The sequence below is a fragment of the Idiotropiscis lumnitzeri genome, chromosome 3 (assembly GCF_059441095.1).
Source record: "Idiotropiscis lumnitzeri isolate Australia: NSW breed Sydney's pygmy pipehorse chromosome 3, RoL_Ilum_1.0, whole genome shotgun sequence".
Classification (NCBI taxonomy): domain Eukaryota; kingdom Metazoa; phylum Chordata; class Actinopteri; order Syngnathiformes; family Syngnathidae; genus Idiotropiscis; species Idiotropiscis lumnitzeri.
Window position 1 is genome coordinate 30,374,509 of NC_142393.1, and position 16,557 is coordinate 30,391,065.

The following is a 16,557-nucleotide window of genomic DNA, read 5'->3' on the forward strand; positions in this document are numbered from 1 at the left end:
CCGATTAACTATCCTCAGCCCATTTTACAGGCTCCATAAGTAAGAAATTCTCCTGTGTTTTATTCTCTACCCAATCACGGTAACACAAAGATTTTATTTTCATTCGAACAAATCTGTTGTTGCAGATAGGAACAGAATGTGGAGTAAAGTTATTATATATCAATATCCAATACAAAAGGACCTACTGATGAAACAGACAATTTAACGGGCAGCTTTGAGATACAAAAATCACACCTTAACAAAAAATCTACTCCACCACATTTCTCAAAAATTTTTGAGGGAATATAGAAGCAAAAATTGTCCATAGTGCCTTTTAATTATTGTTGCAACTACTTACATTTTATCATACCATGCATTGCTTCGTAATCAATTACATTTAGTCCACCTTCAAAAGATTTCACTGCATCCCCTTTTCTAATATAGTGATGTTTATTTTTCCAAATAAAATTGAAGTTTGTTTGGTTTATTGTTTTGATTAGATTATCCGAAATAAATAAAGAGAAAGCTGGGTATATTAATCTAGAAAGTACCTCAATTTTAGTGATTAAAATACGTCAAAAAGTGGATATCTCTCTTTGTAAACAGGAATTAAGTATAGATTTGCTTTTTTCGATGACTGGAGCAACATTCAATTTTGCTCTGATTTTATAGTTCTTTGTGACGATCACCCCTTAATATTTGACCTGGAATTCCATATAAATTCCCAGACCACATCTAGAACCGACACCGGAGGGAAATCATGGAAATGTTTTATTAAGAATTATTTCACACTTTATAAGCAGGCATTGTATTCATACAAACTTGCAGCCCGATTGAACCACCACATTGATGCAAATTCGGCAGGAGAAACGTAAACGTTCCACTGCGTTTGGGATTGAAGGCAGAAGTGACGTAGGCGCTGCAGCGCCATTGTAACTGGAATGCCGTTTTTAAATTCGACTTTTTTATTTAGTGATCAAAATATGCAAATTGAACAGCCAGTGGTACAAAATTAAAAAACACTGAGGCAAAGAAATATACTTCTGAAATACGTACCTGAAGCGTGACGTCATCAGCAGGCGCACGGGCCACCGAAAGAAAAAAAAAAAAAAAAAAGCACCCGGACATCGGTTTCGACTGTCATCAACGACGTCACTGGAACCTTTTCTCTGTGTGTGTTTCAAATACTCGCTCCCAGTTTACTCGATACACGCATCGGAGTCTCGACGCAGAGTACACACCACAGGTGTCTGCTGAAGCACACAGGCGAGTGACGCCAGCGGCATGTCGCTTGACTGTCTACGGCTGGAGCAGTCGGAGATGGAGGAGACTGACGCTAGGAGTGGGGACCAGGAAGAAGCCATTAGAGTGCTAAAGGGCTACCTGGAGAACTGCCAAAAGTAAGGAAATGCATTTTTAATAATATTCCAATAAGCTACAGATACATTTTTAATAATATTCCAATAAGCTACAGTTTTTTTCGCCGTTACTCCTGACGACGATTTAGAAAAAAAAACGCTCTAGCGGGTAAAAACGGGTTTCCTCCCTCCACTTTTCCCATCGGTTTTTAACTCCGGTCAAGCAAACGTCCCCTCGAAAAGATGAAGGCACACTAGCCGCCACTAATATCCCCTTGTTTCTTTTATATCAGACATTAACGGTAATAGGGCCCTTTTCAGAATAAAGGTAAGCCCGCCATATGCTGAACTGGACGTCAATGCTTCGCGTTATAAATAAATAAATTAAATAACTGTTACAGCTGTCCACCAAAGGAAGTCCTATCCAAATCTGTTGTTCCATTTTACAATAAAAGTCCCCTGAAATATGCGTATTTCACTGTCCCCCACCAATAATGGACAGTTTTCAAGGATAGATTATTGGTTAATCTCTACAAATGTAATTAATAATGTCTGTAGATAAGAAATTTCAGCATCTCCCCTTACTGACCGCCACTCAACATTAATATCCTTTCCCTCGGGTGCATTTCAGCATATTTTTGAACCTGCGTGAAGTTGGCCCCCCATTTGTTGCAAAAATAGGTGGAAATAGTTTGTTTCGTTTGTGCTGCGTTTGTGCCCGTTTGTGCTGTTAAAATTTTCGTTTGTGCTGCTTCGGTTCGAAAGATATTACACTTTGTTTTATTTCGAGTGGTGACGTCACCCAGCCCCCCATTTTCATCCGATTGACTTGGGAATGGTGCCATTCGTTTGTGCTACGTTTGTGCCCGTTTGTGCTGTTAAAATTTTCGTTTGTGCTGCTTCCGTTCCAGAGATATTACACTTTTTAATTTCGAGTGGTGACGTCACCCAGCCCCCCATTTTCATCCGATTGACTTGGGAATGGTGCCATTCGTTTGTGCTGCGTTTGTGCCCGTTTGTGCTGTTAAAATTTTCGTTTGTGCTGCTCCGGTTCGAAAGATATTACACTTTTTAATTTCGAGTGGTGACGTCACCCAGCCCCCCATTTTCATCCGATTGACTTGGGAATGGTGCCATTCGTTTGTGCTACGTTTGTGCCCGTTTGTGCTGTTAAAATTTTCGTTTGTGCTGCTTCCGTTCCAGAGATATTACACTTTTTAATTTCGAGTGGTGACGTCACCCAGCCCCCCATTTTCATCCGATTGACTTGGGAATGGTGCCATTCGTTTGTGCTGCGTTTGTGCCCGTTTGTGCTGTTAAAATTTTCGTTTGTGCTGCTCCGGTTCGAAAGATATTACACTTTTTAATTTCGAGTGGTGACGTCACCCAGCCCCCCATTTTCATCCGATTGACTTGGGAATGGTGCCATTCGTTTGTGCTGCGTTTGTGCCCGTTTGTGCTGTTAAAATTTTCGTTTGTGCTGCTCCGGTTCGAAAGATATTACACTTTTTAATTTCGAGTGGTGACGTCACCCAGCCCCCCATTTTCATCCGATTGACTTGGGAATGGTGCCATTCGTTTGTGCTACGTTTGTGCCCGTTTGTGCTGTTAAAATTTTCGTTTGTGCTGCTCCGGTTCGAAAGATATTACACGTTTTAATTCACGCGGTGACGTCACAAACAGGAACGCGCCAGCGTCAGTTTGTTTTGTTTTGCTGTCGAACAAGGAGCTCGGTATCGCGCTACCGCGTTCAGTCAATCACTTGAATCACTCGTATTTGTTATTAATTCCAGGTTATAAACTAGTTCCTGGAATGAACCGATGTTTTGTATGTTTTTGCGCATTTTACATTCTTCATGATCCTGGAAAGCAACTGTTGCCGGACGAACTTCAGGTAAACATGTCAAACTCACTGTTGTAGCTTTTTTGCTAGCATACAGTAATCTTAAAACCTTCCTGTTTTCACTGCTGTAAATTACTTTAAATTCGGTCTTATTTCTTTTAATAGTGTTGTTCTACTGCTCATTCATTTATTTCATCAGTAGTCATTAAAGCTATGTGATTATTTCTTAAAATTATAGTAGACGTGAGGCTGAAACATATCCGTTGAACTTTTTGAAATAAAAACAACTTAAAGACACCCCTCGATGAAGCATTCCCTCATTTGAGAACAACTGAATTAATATAAAAACAGTCCGTGTGTAATTGATGAGAGCCTGCAGAGAAACCTTGGGTGAAACGATAGCTTTATGTGTAAAGAAAACAGCAACAAACAAAACCCCAAACTATTTACATTTCAACAATTAAGCAATCACTGCTTTGTGAAGCTCTTTGTCTTTTCTGATGCTGCTTTCACTCTACTTTCCAGGTCATTGTGCATCTCCCAGTCAAAAGCAGCCCTCCTGCAATATGCCACATAATGTCCTAGAGAATCCTCTTCGAGATGATATGACTGCTCTAAAAGTAAACTGTCAGCATCAGACTTCTGGGAATTTCCAGCAGGGCAACTTCTGTTCAACTCATACCTAGGTCGGTGTCAATCCACTAAGCCTCTCCATTTCTCAACTTCAGTAGTATGAATACTGTAGCAACATCAGACTCATCACAGAGGTCAACATAATTTTTTAATATATTTTTTCCTCAGTATGAGAAGTAGTAGAGGCATCGTCAGGTCTTAAGACATGACCTACATCAGCTTTTTTGTTTTGCAGCAGAAATCCACGTTTCCCTCAATGAAGGCATGATGACGAGCAACGAAACGGTCAACATGAATGAGAAGACTTTCATGCTTGAAAAGCCCATTTTTTATGTTTTTGAACTCTGCAGAACTTGCAGTGATGGTGGTGCTTCGGAAGAGAGGGACCATTACTCCTGTCCAGAGTGGTAAGTAACTTCCCTGTCTTATGATGTGGGTAATAATCTCAGGGAGGAAGTGGATGTTATCCCTGTCCCCCTCAGCCATGGCAAGTGACCTGATCTCCTCACATATTTCTGTCACCCACTGTCAAGCGTTAGTCTGGATCTGCTGCTGATGCTCCTCGACGGGTTCCTGTGCCTGAACCTCTGTGTCTGGCATGCTGATACAGTCTTCTTGTGCTATTTGTGTTTTCAGGTATTTCTTGCACTTTTCTGATGGGAGAGGGGTTCCAGAACTGTCATTACCTTCAGATTCATTAAGTGCCACAATAGTGATGGCACATAGAAGTTATTTTGCATGTTCCACACATTGTGACTTAAGTAGTTGTGCTAAATCTCAGAAAAAATCTTTTTACACAATGTCTTTTATTTTTCAGGCGGTCCCACTGGGAGATCATATTGTTGCAGTGTGCAACGTCTACCCTGACAAAACATGGCAGGTTTTCATGCTTAAAGCACTCATTGATGTAGGTCTTCAAATCGGGGTGAGCGGTAAAAGCTTTGGCCAGAGATCCAAGAATGGCAAGAGAAAAAGCACTCACTGCTTCTATTGGGGACGGACGGGGCACCTGCATGAATCAATTTTTTTCAGCCACTGTGTGATAGCACATACGCCATGCTTTTCTGACATCTGTACCAATGTCTTGTACACATAGTTGTTTGACTCCAGTAGTGACAGAAAAATGTGTCCAGTCCAATGTCTTTAATGCTACCACTGCGAGGTGCACTGTACATAAATACATAGATGTCCTCATTTGTGACGCAAACTTACATCTTTCTCTGCAGTGATGCACATTTCAGCAACCTTACACGCGCAAGGTCGACGATTGTGTCCATTTGGACAAGCGGCTGGATGAATTCTAAATGACCTAAAATAATTTCTTATTGAAAAACAGTAGCAACACAATACAAGTTCTTAAGGCCCAAAACAGCACAATCGACAGACTAGTTCAACCAAAAAGCGGATGTTTTTACAGCAAAAATTAAAGTTAGAAAAGTTGTGGGGACTTGCTGGCTTATGCCACTAGAAATTGAAACAGGCATTATCAATAAAACTGAATTGTTATTCGCATTCCTGTCTTTATAGACTCATCACTAGTGGTCATGTCTGTCGAAGTAATTTTAATTGAAAAAAAAAAAAAATCAGGCTTTGCTTTTTAATTGTATGCGGTTCAACAGAAAGAAGAAAACCAACTCATGAAACAGGCGTCGACAAAGATGATGGTGCCCTTCCTTATTTTAATACTATATTTTGTTGCAAAACATGCTGGCAATCAGGACAAATTTTGGTAACTTTCACTGGACTTCTGCACCTGTCAGCAGGAAAACATCCCGATTTGAAGAGCTACATTAATGAGTGCTTTAAAGTCTTGCTTGGGAGTCAGCATGCAAACCTGCCGCCATGCTTTGTCAGGGTAGATGTTGCACACTGCATCAAAATGATCTCCCAGTGGGACCGCCTGAAAAATAAAAGACATTGTGTAAAAAGATTTTTTCTGAGATTTAGCACAACTACTTAAGTCACAATGTGTGGAACATGCAAAATAACTTCTATGTGCCATCACTATTGTGGCACTTAATGAATCTGAAGGTAATGACAGTTCTGGAACCCCTCTCCCATCAGAAAAGTGCAAGAAATACCTGAAAACACAAATAGCACAAGAAGACTGTATCAGCATGCCAGACACAGAGGTTCAGGCACAGGAACCCGTCGAGGAGCATCAGCAGCAGATCCAGACTAACGCTTGACAGTGGGTGACAGAAATATGTGAGGAGATCAGGTCACTTGCCATGGCTGAGGGGGACAGGGATAACATCCACTTCCTCCCTGAGATTATTACCCACATCATAAGACAGGGAAGTTACTTACCACTCTGGACAGGAGTAATGGTCCCTCTCTTCCGAAGCACCACCATCACTGCAAGTTCTGCAGAGTTCAAAAACATAAAAAATGGGCTTTTCAAGCATGAAAGTCTTCTCATTCATGTTGACCGTTTCGTTGCTCGTCATCATGCCTTCATTGAGGGAAACGTGGATTTCTGCTGCAAAACAAAAAAGCTGATGTAGGTCATGTCTTAAGACCTGACGATGCCTCTACTACTTCTCATACTGAGGAAAAAATATATTAAAAAATTATGTTGACCTCTGTGATGAGTCTGATGTTGCTACAGTATTCATACTACTGAAGTTGAGAAATGGAGAGGCTTAGTGGATTGACACCGACCTAGGTATGAGTTGAACAGAAGTTGCCCTGCTGGAAATTCCCAGAAGTCTGATGCTGACAGTTTACTTTTAGAGCAGTCATATCATCTCGAAGAGGATTCTCTAGGACATTATGTGGCATATTGCAGGAGGGCTGCTTTTGACTGGGAGATGCACAATGACCTGGAAAGTAGAGTGAAAGCAGCATCAGAAAAGACAAAGAGCTTCACAAAGCAGTGATTGCTTAATTGTTGAAATGTAAATAGTTTGGGGTTTTGTTTGTTGCTGTTTTCTTTACACATAAAGCTATCGTTTCACCCAAGGTTTCTCTGCAGGCTCTCATCAATTACACACGGACTGTTTTTATATTAATTCAGTTGTTCTCAAATGAGGGAATGCTTCATCGAGGGGTGTCTTTAAGTTGTTTTTATTTCAAAAAGTTCAACGGATATGTTTCAGCCTCACGTCTACTATAATTTTAAGAAATAATCACATAGCTTTAATGACTACTGATGAAATAAATGAATGAGCAGTAGAACAACACTATTAAAAGAAATAAGACCGAATTTAAAGTAATTTACAGCAGTGAAAACAGGAAGGTTTTAAGATTACTGTATGCTAGCAAAAAAGCTACAACAGTGAGTTTGACATGTTTACCTGAAGTTCGTCCGGCAACAGTTGCTTTCCAGGATCATGAAGAATGTAAAATGCGCAAAAACATACAAAACATCGGTTCATTCCAGGAACTAGTTTATAACCTGGAATTAATAACAAATACGAGTGATTCAAGTGATTGACTGAACGCGGTAGCGCGATACCGAGCTCCTTGTTCGACAGCAAAACAAAACAAACTGACGCTGGCGCGTTCCTGTTTGTGACGTCACCGCGTGAATTAAAACGTGTAATATCTTTCGAACCGGAGCAGCACAAACGAAAATTTTAACAGCACAAACGGGCACAAACGTAGCACAAACGAATGGCACCATTCCCAAGTCAATCGGATGAAAATGGGGGGCTGGGTGACGTCACCACTCGAAATTAAAAAGTGTAATATCTTTCGAACCGGAGCAGCACAAACGAAAATTTTAACAGCACAAACGGGCACAAACGCAGCACAAACGAATGGCACCATTCCCAAGTCAATCGGATGAAAATGGGGGGCTGGGTGACGTCACCACTCGAAATTAAAAAGTGTAATATCTTTCGAACCGGAGCAGCACAAACGAAAATTTTAACAGCACAAACGGGCACAAACGCAGCACAAACGAATGGCACCATTCCCAAGTCAATCGGATGAAAATGGGGGGCTGGGTGACGTCACCACTCGAAATTAAAAAGTGTAATATCTCTGGAACGGAAGCAGCACAAACGAAAATTTTAACAGCACAAACGGGCACAAACGTAGCACAAACGAATGGCACCATTCCCAAGTCAATCGGATGAAAATGGGGGGCTGGGTGACGTCACACTCGAAATAAAACAAAGTGTAATATCTTTCGAACCGAAGCAGCACAAACGAAAATTTTAACAGCACAAACGGGCACAAACGCAGCACAAACGAAACAAACTATTTCCACCTATTTTTGCAACAAATGGGGGGCCAACTTCACGCAGGTTTGCAACAAATGGGGGGCCAACTTCACGCAGGTTATTTTTGACCCTATATAGAAGTTTAATAATACTCTTCTTGAACATGAAGAGTGCCCAATTTCCCCCAAGTTTTTTAAACTGGCAACACAACTATTACCACTATTTATTAATTAATAATTCTAGGAATATTCACTATACAAATTTTTTAAAAATAAATGAATCAAAGACGTAACAAATTTGACACAACAAGGGTCACTCGGACTCCATTGTGCAAACACACATTCAAAGACATGACCGTTTGAGATCTGAACACGTATACACTCACACACAGACAAGAATGTCAAGCATTGGGATAAACCGTGGAACCACACAGGAATCAACCTTGGGCCCTGCCCTTGGGCTTGGACCGATGTCAACTGACATGAACTCTGAGAGCGAAACCTGTCTAGTGAAAGTCATATATATATGTGAGGGCGGCATTTTAGTCAGCGCAATTTTTTTTTTTCTTGACTGCATTCTTCTTGGATGCGGGTCCTCACAAGGATAAGAAAAGTAGCCCTGATATCTGACTTGTACTATTTCCTGAACTCCAGAAAATGGAAGAAACTATCGGAAAAAAACTTGGATAATTAGTTGAGTCTTTGACATTTGCCTTCTTTAATATAAAAACAAACACATGCGCGTCAACAAAATAACGCCATGTTGCAGTTTGCTTCATTTTTTAAACTTGTTTTCGGGGACGTTTTTGCCGATAAAAATGTATTTTTTTATTTTTTTCACGTACCTATAATATTTAATTTGAGCTGATCGCATCACTTAGTTTATTTGAATACGATTATTGCACCACTCACATTTCGTTAACTATTTATATCATTTTTTTCCTTTTAGGTTTTACATCTTTTCAAAGTTCTTGAAAAGTGAAGGCAAGGAAAAGTGCAAAGTGTACACCGGCAGGGCCAAGTGTATGCATCCGCTTTGCAAAAGCAATGGTGTGACCTACACCTCACTTTCCAGGTCGCAACTTACGCGGCATTATCAAAACGTGAGTTACAAGCTTAAAATGTATTTTAATTAAAACAGTTAGACTTTCCGACTTATGGAAAAAATGAACTAAGTATAAAATGAGTTGTAATATTCATCCTGATAATAATAATTTATTAAACATGATTTTTACGATTTACTTTTTGTTTAAATAGGTGCACCCTCAACAGAAGCACGAGCTCACAGCTGCTCTGGCTGGAAACAGCAAGCGTGGCCGTGGCCACTCCATGAAAGAGTATCCTTCCAAGAGGCAGCAGCTTTCCATGGAGGAATCTTTAAAGTTCAGCCAAAACTTGGCAAATAAGATTGTCACAAGGTGAGGAAAAATTAAACAGAGAAAAAAATAGGGTTTTGATTTTAGGTTTAACGCTCCTACTCCCAAAGAACAGACTTTATTCATCACTCCGTTACCCCACACCGGAAGTGATTAAGTGTCTCACCCCCAAATTCCTTACATTGTATTCTTAAGTACCCTTCCAACACAGTTGTTCCTCGTATGGGAAGGCACAGCACACAAAGTCAGATTCCACCCAGAAGTCACCATAGCACACAATTGTGAGATTTGCAGAGTAAAATGTCATTGTCGGTGTGTATCCTACAGTCAAATTCCCATTTGTGCAGGATTTTCATTAGAAATCACTTCTGATACAAGTATGCCCTAATTAGGGGTGTCCTGATCCAGTAATGTGTATCAGATCGGGTCCAGATATCAGCCTAAAAAAAATCTGGATCGGATTTTATCGGACTACATCCAAAATGTCCGATATTATTACTCGTACACAAACAGTCCATTCAAGAATCCGCTCATGTCCTTGTATCCAGCAGAATCAGAAGCTAACATTCATAGCCCACGTGATCAAAACAAGCACTCATGTCAAGGAGCTAGTGAAGATGGTCTGGGAGTCACCATATTTATTAAAAAATATGGAAGTTTATAGTTAAAAAAAACTAAATTGCACGCACTGCTAGCGTTCACTTGAATGAGATTCGTTGCGCACACTCGCCTTGGTGGTCAGCCAACACGGCAGTCGTGGGCCCGCCTCCGGGAACGCCCACCACCAATGGTGGGTAGTAATGACTTACATTTACTCCATTACATTTACTTGAGTAAGTTTTGGGAAATTTTGTCCTTCTAGGAGTAATTTTTGATCACATAGTTTTTACTCTGACTTGAGTAGATTTGTGAAGAAGAAACTACTCTTACTCCGATACATGAGGCTACATTGAACTCGTTACTTAAATCATCTATGCGTACGTATGTGGCTGTCTCTCTTCCCGAGAGAGAGACTTATTTTGTCTGAGAGAGACCTCTATCAGGCTCTTTAAAGTGACCATGCACTCTCGTGAGTCGTCACGTGATCATAATCATCTTCAGGAGCGGGAAAGAGTAGTTTTCGGACGGAATAAACGGAACGAAAATGCCACTCAGCAATGCCGACTATGCGGACTCAGAAGAGGAAGAACACCCCTAGCCTCACATCAAAAGTATGTTCCCTTAAATAGGGTGCAAAACACCAGCTACACTATGCCGTGTCTACTTTGTTTGCCTAACAAACTGAGATTTCAGCGTTCAAGACGTCAACATCAAACTTGAGGAAACATGCAGCTAAATTCGTTTTTCCTTCTTCCCCCTGTGGGAAATGTTTGTCTTTCAGATTACATCACTTTAAAAAAAAAAGTACAGGGGCTTGAAATTTTGCCCTACTTAATTTATTCCACAAGGTTCTGTTTTGGGGCCCTTAATGTTTTCGTTATATTTGCTGCCCGTAGGCTCCAGTCTAGGAAAACATGGAATTTGCTTCCATTGCTATGCAGATTACAGTCCGATCTATGTCCCGCTGAGCAAAAAAGACGCTTTCTCCTCGAGATCACTTTTGTCCTGTCTAGAGGAAATCAAAATCTGGTTGTCACTTAATTTTTTGAATTTCAGCGAAAAGAAGTCAGAAATTATGAGAAGGGTCCGGCTGCAGCCCGGGTGTTCCTGTTCGGACACAAGAACGCCCACTAGGCGTTCCTGTCAGCGTTTAGTCGACCAATGAGAACGATCCAGTGAGCACCGGGGTGTTCCCAACGCGACACAGTGTCCCTCAGTGAACCTTGGTGATTTTATCTACCTGTATATTATAGCATTGGATTTATGCCACAATTACCTAAGCGTAATGTAATACCACGTATGAAAACATGTTTTGTGCGTACAAAAATGCGTTTCGCGTGTAAAAGACCCTCCGAGTGTACACACAAAGTAGGTTTTACGCTGACGGCTTTTCTCTCCTTTACGCTTACAAAATGCTGATTCATGCTTCCGATGCAGGCGTGGCAATTGTGCCAAAATTCTTAACTAATCAGGAGTCGGACACTTGGGCTAATTCTGATTTGCTGTTTGATGTCCAATCGTAACTCGGAGGCGGGGTGAAAAAAATAGCATAGAATGGCCCGGCGCTATTGCAAAACAATTACCATGGTGACATCTAATGATGAAGATGCAAAAGCACAACTCAGAGAGGTGATTTTTAAAATAAATAAATAAATAAAACAAACAAAAAAACGTTTATAGAAGCACAATGGGACAATAACATTGAGCCAATCAAAGATATTAGAAAAAATATTTTTGAATTATTACGAAAACAATAAGAACAGCGTTGAATGCAGAAGACCCTCCTATCGACTGTTTGTGTTTGAGTTATTTGACATTACGCTTACGTAATTGTGGCATAAATCTAACGCCATAGAGAACAGGGGACCTCGTTGTGAGAGGGCGTTCCCGTGGTCAAAACGGGGCATTCTTGTTAAAGAACGGGAACCACCATTTGTGGCTGCAGCAGGACCATATTGGAAATTATGGTGTTCAGTCCCAGTGGCCCTTCTACTTTCAACCCTGTTGACCCCGGCCGGCCCTGCCATCTTATCTTAACCCAGTTTTCTCAAATGGGACAGTAATTTTAAATTAGTTCGGCAAATCAGTGCTGTTGTTGGATCCAGCTTCTTTCATCTGAGGCAGCTGGGTAAAGTGAAGCTCTTTCTTTCCCGGCAGCACTTAGAAACAGTAACCCATGCCTTAGTTACATCTAGGCTAGATTACTGTAATGCGGTTTGGAGTCAGCCAGTTCTCGCTCAAGTGCCTCCAACTAGTGCAAAATGCTGCTGCTCATCTTTTAACTGGATCTTGGAAGACGGATCACCTAACTCCAATCTTGGCCTCTCTTCACTGGCTCCCAGTTCACTGCCAGGGTGGCCGAGTGGTCTAAGGCGCCGCGTTCAGGACCCAGTCTCCCCAGGAGGCCTGGCTTCGAATCTCGAATTTCCCCATTGTGGGACTAATAAAGGGAATATTCTTATTATTATTATTATTATTTAGAGTTTGCTTTAAGATACTTATGTTCGTCTTCAAAAGCTTTGAATGGCCTCGCCCCAGCATACCTTTCTGAGCTCCTCCAGCCCTACGCACCTGCCTGCTGCCTCAGGTCTGAAGAAAATGTGCTAGAAATAGGAAGTTGATGCCCCTCATTTGCTCTTTGCACGCCACTTAAAATGACGTTGCGGGCAAGTGCATAATGATGCTAATTTAATTAATTGTTGTTTACTAGCAGATTTGATATAAAATTATTTTAAAATTTTTATTTCCAGGTGGTCTGTGGAGACACTTTCCCCTCTCAGCCTTTGTGAACACCCCTCCACCACAAAGATGTTTGCCAACTTCAGTCCTCAGTTACAGCTAAGGAACCTGGAGAGGGAACTGGATGGACTGATGGATCAGGCCAAAGTGCAGCTGAACAATCTGCTGTGCAAACAGAAATGGGTGGCAACCACTGCTGACAACTGGTCGGTCAACAACCGGTAAAATAACATTTCTATCAAATATATATAAAATAGTTAAAACATTAAATATACTTCTTCAATTGTTAATATAATTTAATAATTCCACAGTGCCTTCCTGGGCATGACTGTGCACTGGATAGACTGGCCCAGCTTGAGGAGGATGAAGGCAACCCTGGCATGCAGGGAGTTGCAGGTAGAAATGAAAATGTATCATGTTTTGATTGAAAAAAATATATGTTGTGAAGATAAGCGGTTTGCATAATGTAAGGATGGATATTTAAATATATATTGTTACATTGATTTTAATGACTTCACTTGGGCCCTAGTGTAAAATGGAAAAAAAAAAAAAAACCTCATATTTCTCCCAGGTCAGCCAGACACATCAACTATTAGGAGAAGTCATCCATGACATCCACCAGGAGTTTGGCATTGTCCATAAGGTGGTCGCTACCACCACAGACAATGGCACAAACTATGCATTCAATGCCTTTGGGCAACAGGAGAGGGAAGTGGTTCAGGAGGAAGATGAGGAAGTGTTTATAGCACAGCTTTGCAATGTCCAAGAACAGCTTGACGCCGCGGATATTGACATCAAATCCCAAATCACTCTGCCACCTCACCGGCGCTGCTGGTAAGCTTTAGCAAATTCTCAAGATTTTAAATTTAAAGTGAGTTGCTACCTCATAAAGAACAATCATGTGAAAAATGCAACCATCCAAAACAAATAAATATGAAAACATAATTTTTCAATGTTTATTTTCTTTCAGTGTGCATACCATGAACCTTATGGCGACCACTGACGTCAATGATGTCAAGGGCTGGAGCAGGGGGAACACTTCCTGGCGCAAGGCAACTGCCAAGGCCCAGTACCTCTGGAACCTCCAGAACCAGACTCCTATTGTTGCCAAGAAGATCAAGGCAGCTGTCAAGAGAAAGCTGACGACTCCGGTTGTAGTTGGGTACAGGATTATATCGACTACTGATTACGCTAATTCACTCTTATTGTTTGATTTAATTAACATTTTTTATAACACTTGGAGTCCCAGAATTTACCACTTGTGCTCCATGCCCCCACCCCTTTACAGAACTTATGAATTTCACTTTTGGTACTCCTTGTCTCCATTGTTTTGCAAATTGTGCAAGCTCAGCCCTGCACCTAGATGTTTTTGCTGTTTGATTTAGTAAAAAATGTCCACAATGATTGTCTTTAGTCTTTTGATCCGAGAAACAGTTTTAATTTGCCATGATACACACCAGCAATGAAATTTTTGCTCTGCAAATCTCACAACTGTGCACCCTGATGACACCTGGGTTAAATCTGACTTTGTGCAGATCGTGCAGAACAGCTGTGTCTGAGTGGGTGTGGAAGGGCTACTCAGTGCTCAACTCGTTGAAAGGGGACTTTAGAATTACAAAGGAAGGAATTTGGGGGGGGTGACACTTAAACACTTTCGGGGGGGGGGGGGTCTGTAGTGAAACCTAAAGTCAGTTTTTTGGGACTACAAGCGTGCGTTATCTCTGTAGGTGGAATTCCTATTTCGACAGTGTGAAAGTGCTGCTGGAGGTGATGGCTCTGCCTGAGCAGGTGGAGGCCGTCAACAACATCATTATTCACCAGCCCGGAGGGAGGGCAGCCGCATCAATTCTTGATCAAGACATCAAGGTACAAAAAAACATTCATTTAATTCCTGAACTATTAGTGATGGGCAAAAATCACTAAATTAAAAAGATTCAGTGAAAACAGCTAATTCTGGCTGCTCTTTGGTTTAGTGGGTCACGCAACTAGTTTCCTTTTGAACTTTTAAGGTCCTGACAGAGTATAGGGATGTGATGCAGCCTGTGGCAGACACACTGGACAGCCTGCAGGGGGAGGACAATGCCTACATGGGTGTCCTCCTCCCAACGCTCCTGGTCTTGAAGAGGTGGCTGCTGCAGGACCAGCAGAGGGACGACCTGCAGTATGCAGAGCCCCTCATCCAGTCCCTTCTCAAAGGCTTTGACAAAAGGTGTATGTAGAATATGTTCTAATAAATGTTACTGTTTGTAATATTGTGTGTGCACGTGCGTGTGTGTGTGTGTCTGTGTAGGAATACCTTAACTTTTGAAACTGAGATTGATCATTCATTTTTAGGTTTGGCCCCCTCTTTGAGGACCAAGACCTGCTCATGGCCTCTGCCTTGCACCCCTCCTTCACCCCTACCATCCTGGAGAAGATCGCCCCAAACCAAGTACACGCCATCAAATGCAGGATCCTCAGGGAGCTGAAGGCCATGGTGCGGGTAGATACGACCCGGCCTGGCGTAATGAGCCACCAGCGACGGGTTTTCCAGTAAGGGTTTATGTAAACACTATAGTCAAAACTTTATATATAATTATTGTCTGGTATGAATTCTTTTTTTTTTTTTAAATACACTAAACCAATGATGTGTGGAGTTCTTCTCCGGGTACCCCGGTTTCCTATCACATTCTAAAAAAACAATTGAACACTCTAAATCCGGGGTGGGCCGATTTTCTGTATGTTTTGTTTGTCACCCTGCTGCAACCCACCTGCCTCCAGCATGTCCACGACCCTCATGGTCTTAAAACTAATGTTGCTTACAGGGACCTGTTTGGCGCCGACCAGGATGAGATATCCCAGGATGTGGACGACGTGGATGAGGTGTTGAGGGCCAGCATCCAAGACTGGAAGCCCAAGCAGGAACCACTCTCCTGGGCCCTCTTCCCCAATGAACACAGGGATGCGTGGGTGGACTTGTTTATTAAATACAACACCCCACTTCCTAGCTCTGCTGCTGTGGAAAGGGTTTTTTCAACAGCCGGCGACATCCTGCGGCCAAAGAGGACCTCCCTGGCTAGTGCCAGCTTTGACAAACTGGTCTTCCTCAAGGGGAACATGTCCCTATTGGGGTACCCCAACTAACTACAAGGGGTAATTTGAGGAAAATGAGAAGCAAGGTACCCAGGTTGTGGTTTTTGGGCGGAGGACTAACTGGAAGAAAAGGGTCAAGTGCCCAACTCCGTTATCTTTCAACTGGTGCTGTCAAGTGATTCATTTTTTTAACTAATTAATCACAAAAGATTCCATGATTAATCATGATTAATCACATTTTTCAACTACTATTTTTTTGCGAAGCTTATAACAGATATTTACTTGAATAATATCTTGGAATTGATGCAAAATCACCAAATATGACGTATATTTAATTCAAAGACTGTTCTAATAGCTTTCTTGGATTCTTGAATACGATTTAAATGGAGACATCTTTGCAGACATTTATTTTCGAAACATTTCTCAAAACTGCTCACAAGCGCCGCACTCCAGCAGAGTTGGTTTGCAATGCCCAGTGGTAACTTAAACACAGTGTTTTGTTCTGACAGCTAATATGGCACAATATTTGCAAAGTATGCAAATTATTTTTTTAGTAAATCAAACTGAGTTAAAATATTTAACTGAGTTATAGGTTTTTGGATTAATCACCTGAGTTAATGCTTTAATTTTGACAGCCCTACTTTCAACGTGAAATCACGTTTTTATCTAAAATGTGATGTCATAAGACAGTGTGTCATTAAAGCCATAAAAAAAAGATACTTAGATGTCAAGAATTCATGTGGGCCATAAAAAAAAGATACTTAGATGTCAAGAATTCATGTGGGC

At 41.4% G+C, this 16,557-nt stretch overlaps 1 protein-coding gene and 2 long non-coding RNA genes across 4 annotated transcripts; 2 read left to right on the forward strand and 1 right to left on the reverse strand.

Annotated features, from left to right (window-relative positions):
• Positions 1–1,106: 1,106 nt before the first annotated feature.
• LOC148340856 (uncharacterized) lies at positions 1,107–16,271 on the forward strand. Its single transcript, XM_088290489.1, has 11 exons — positions 1,107–1,379; positions 8,934–9,087; positions 9,242–9,402; positions 12,711–12,920; positions 13,011–13,095; positions 13,271–13,533; positions 13,670–13,861; positions 14,427–14,565; positions 14,709–14,908; positions 15,034–15,231; positions 15,504–16,271. The coding sequence occupies exons 1-11, from the start codon at positions 1,264–1,266 to the stop codon at positions 15,820–15,822; spliced, it is 2,037 nt and encodes a 678-aa protein (XP_088146615.1). The 5' UTR covers positions 1,107–1,263; the 3' UTR covers positions 15,823–16,271.
• LOC148340857 (uncharacterized) lies at positions 2,896–6,105 on the forward strand. The gene is made up of 4 exons (XR_015842604.1): positions 2,896–3,866; positions 4,164–4,220; positions 4,347–4,449; positions 4,631–6,105. It is a non-coding gene; the product is annotated as an uncharacterized LOC148340857 (long non-coding RNA).
• Positions 5,473–7,448, reverse strand: LOC148340858 (uncharacterized). Of its 2 annotated transcripts, none has more exons than XR_015842603.1 (4): positions 6,478–7,448; positions 6,124–6,180; positions 5,895–5,997; positions 5,473–5,713 (listed from the first exon to the last, which is right to left on the reverse strand). It is a non-coding gene; the product is annotated as an uncharacterized LOC148340858 (long non-coding RNA). The 2 variants fall into 2 exon arrangements; XR_015842602.1 differs by having other exon boundaries at positions 6,124–6,295.
• Positions 16,272–16,557: the final 286 nt, after the last annotated feature.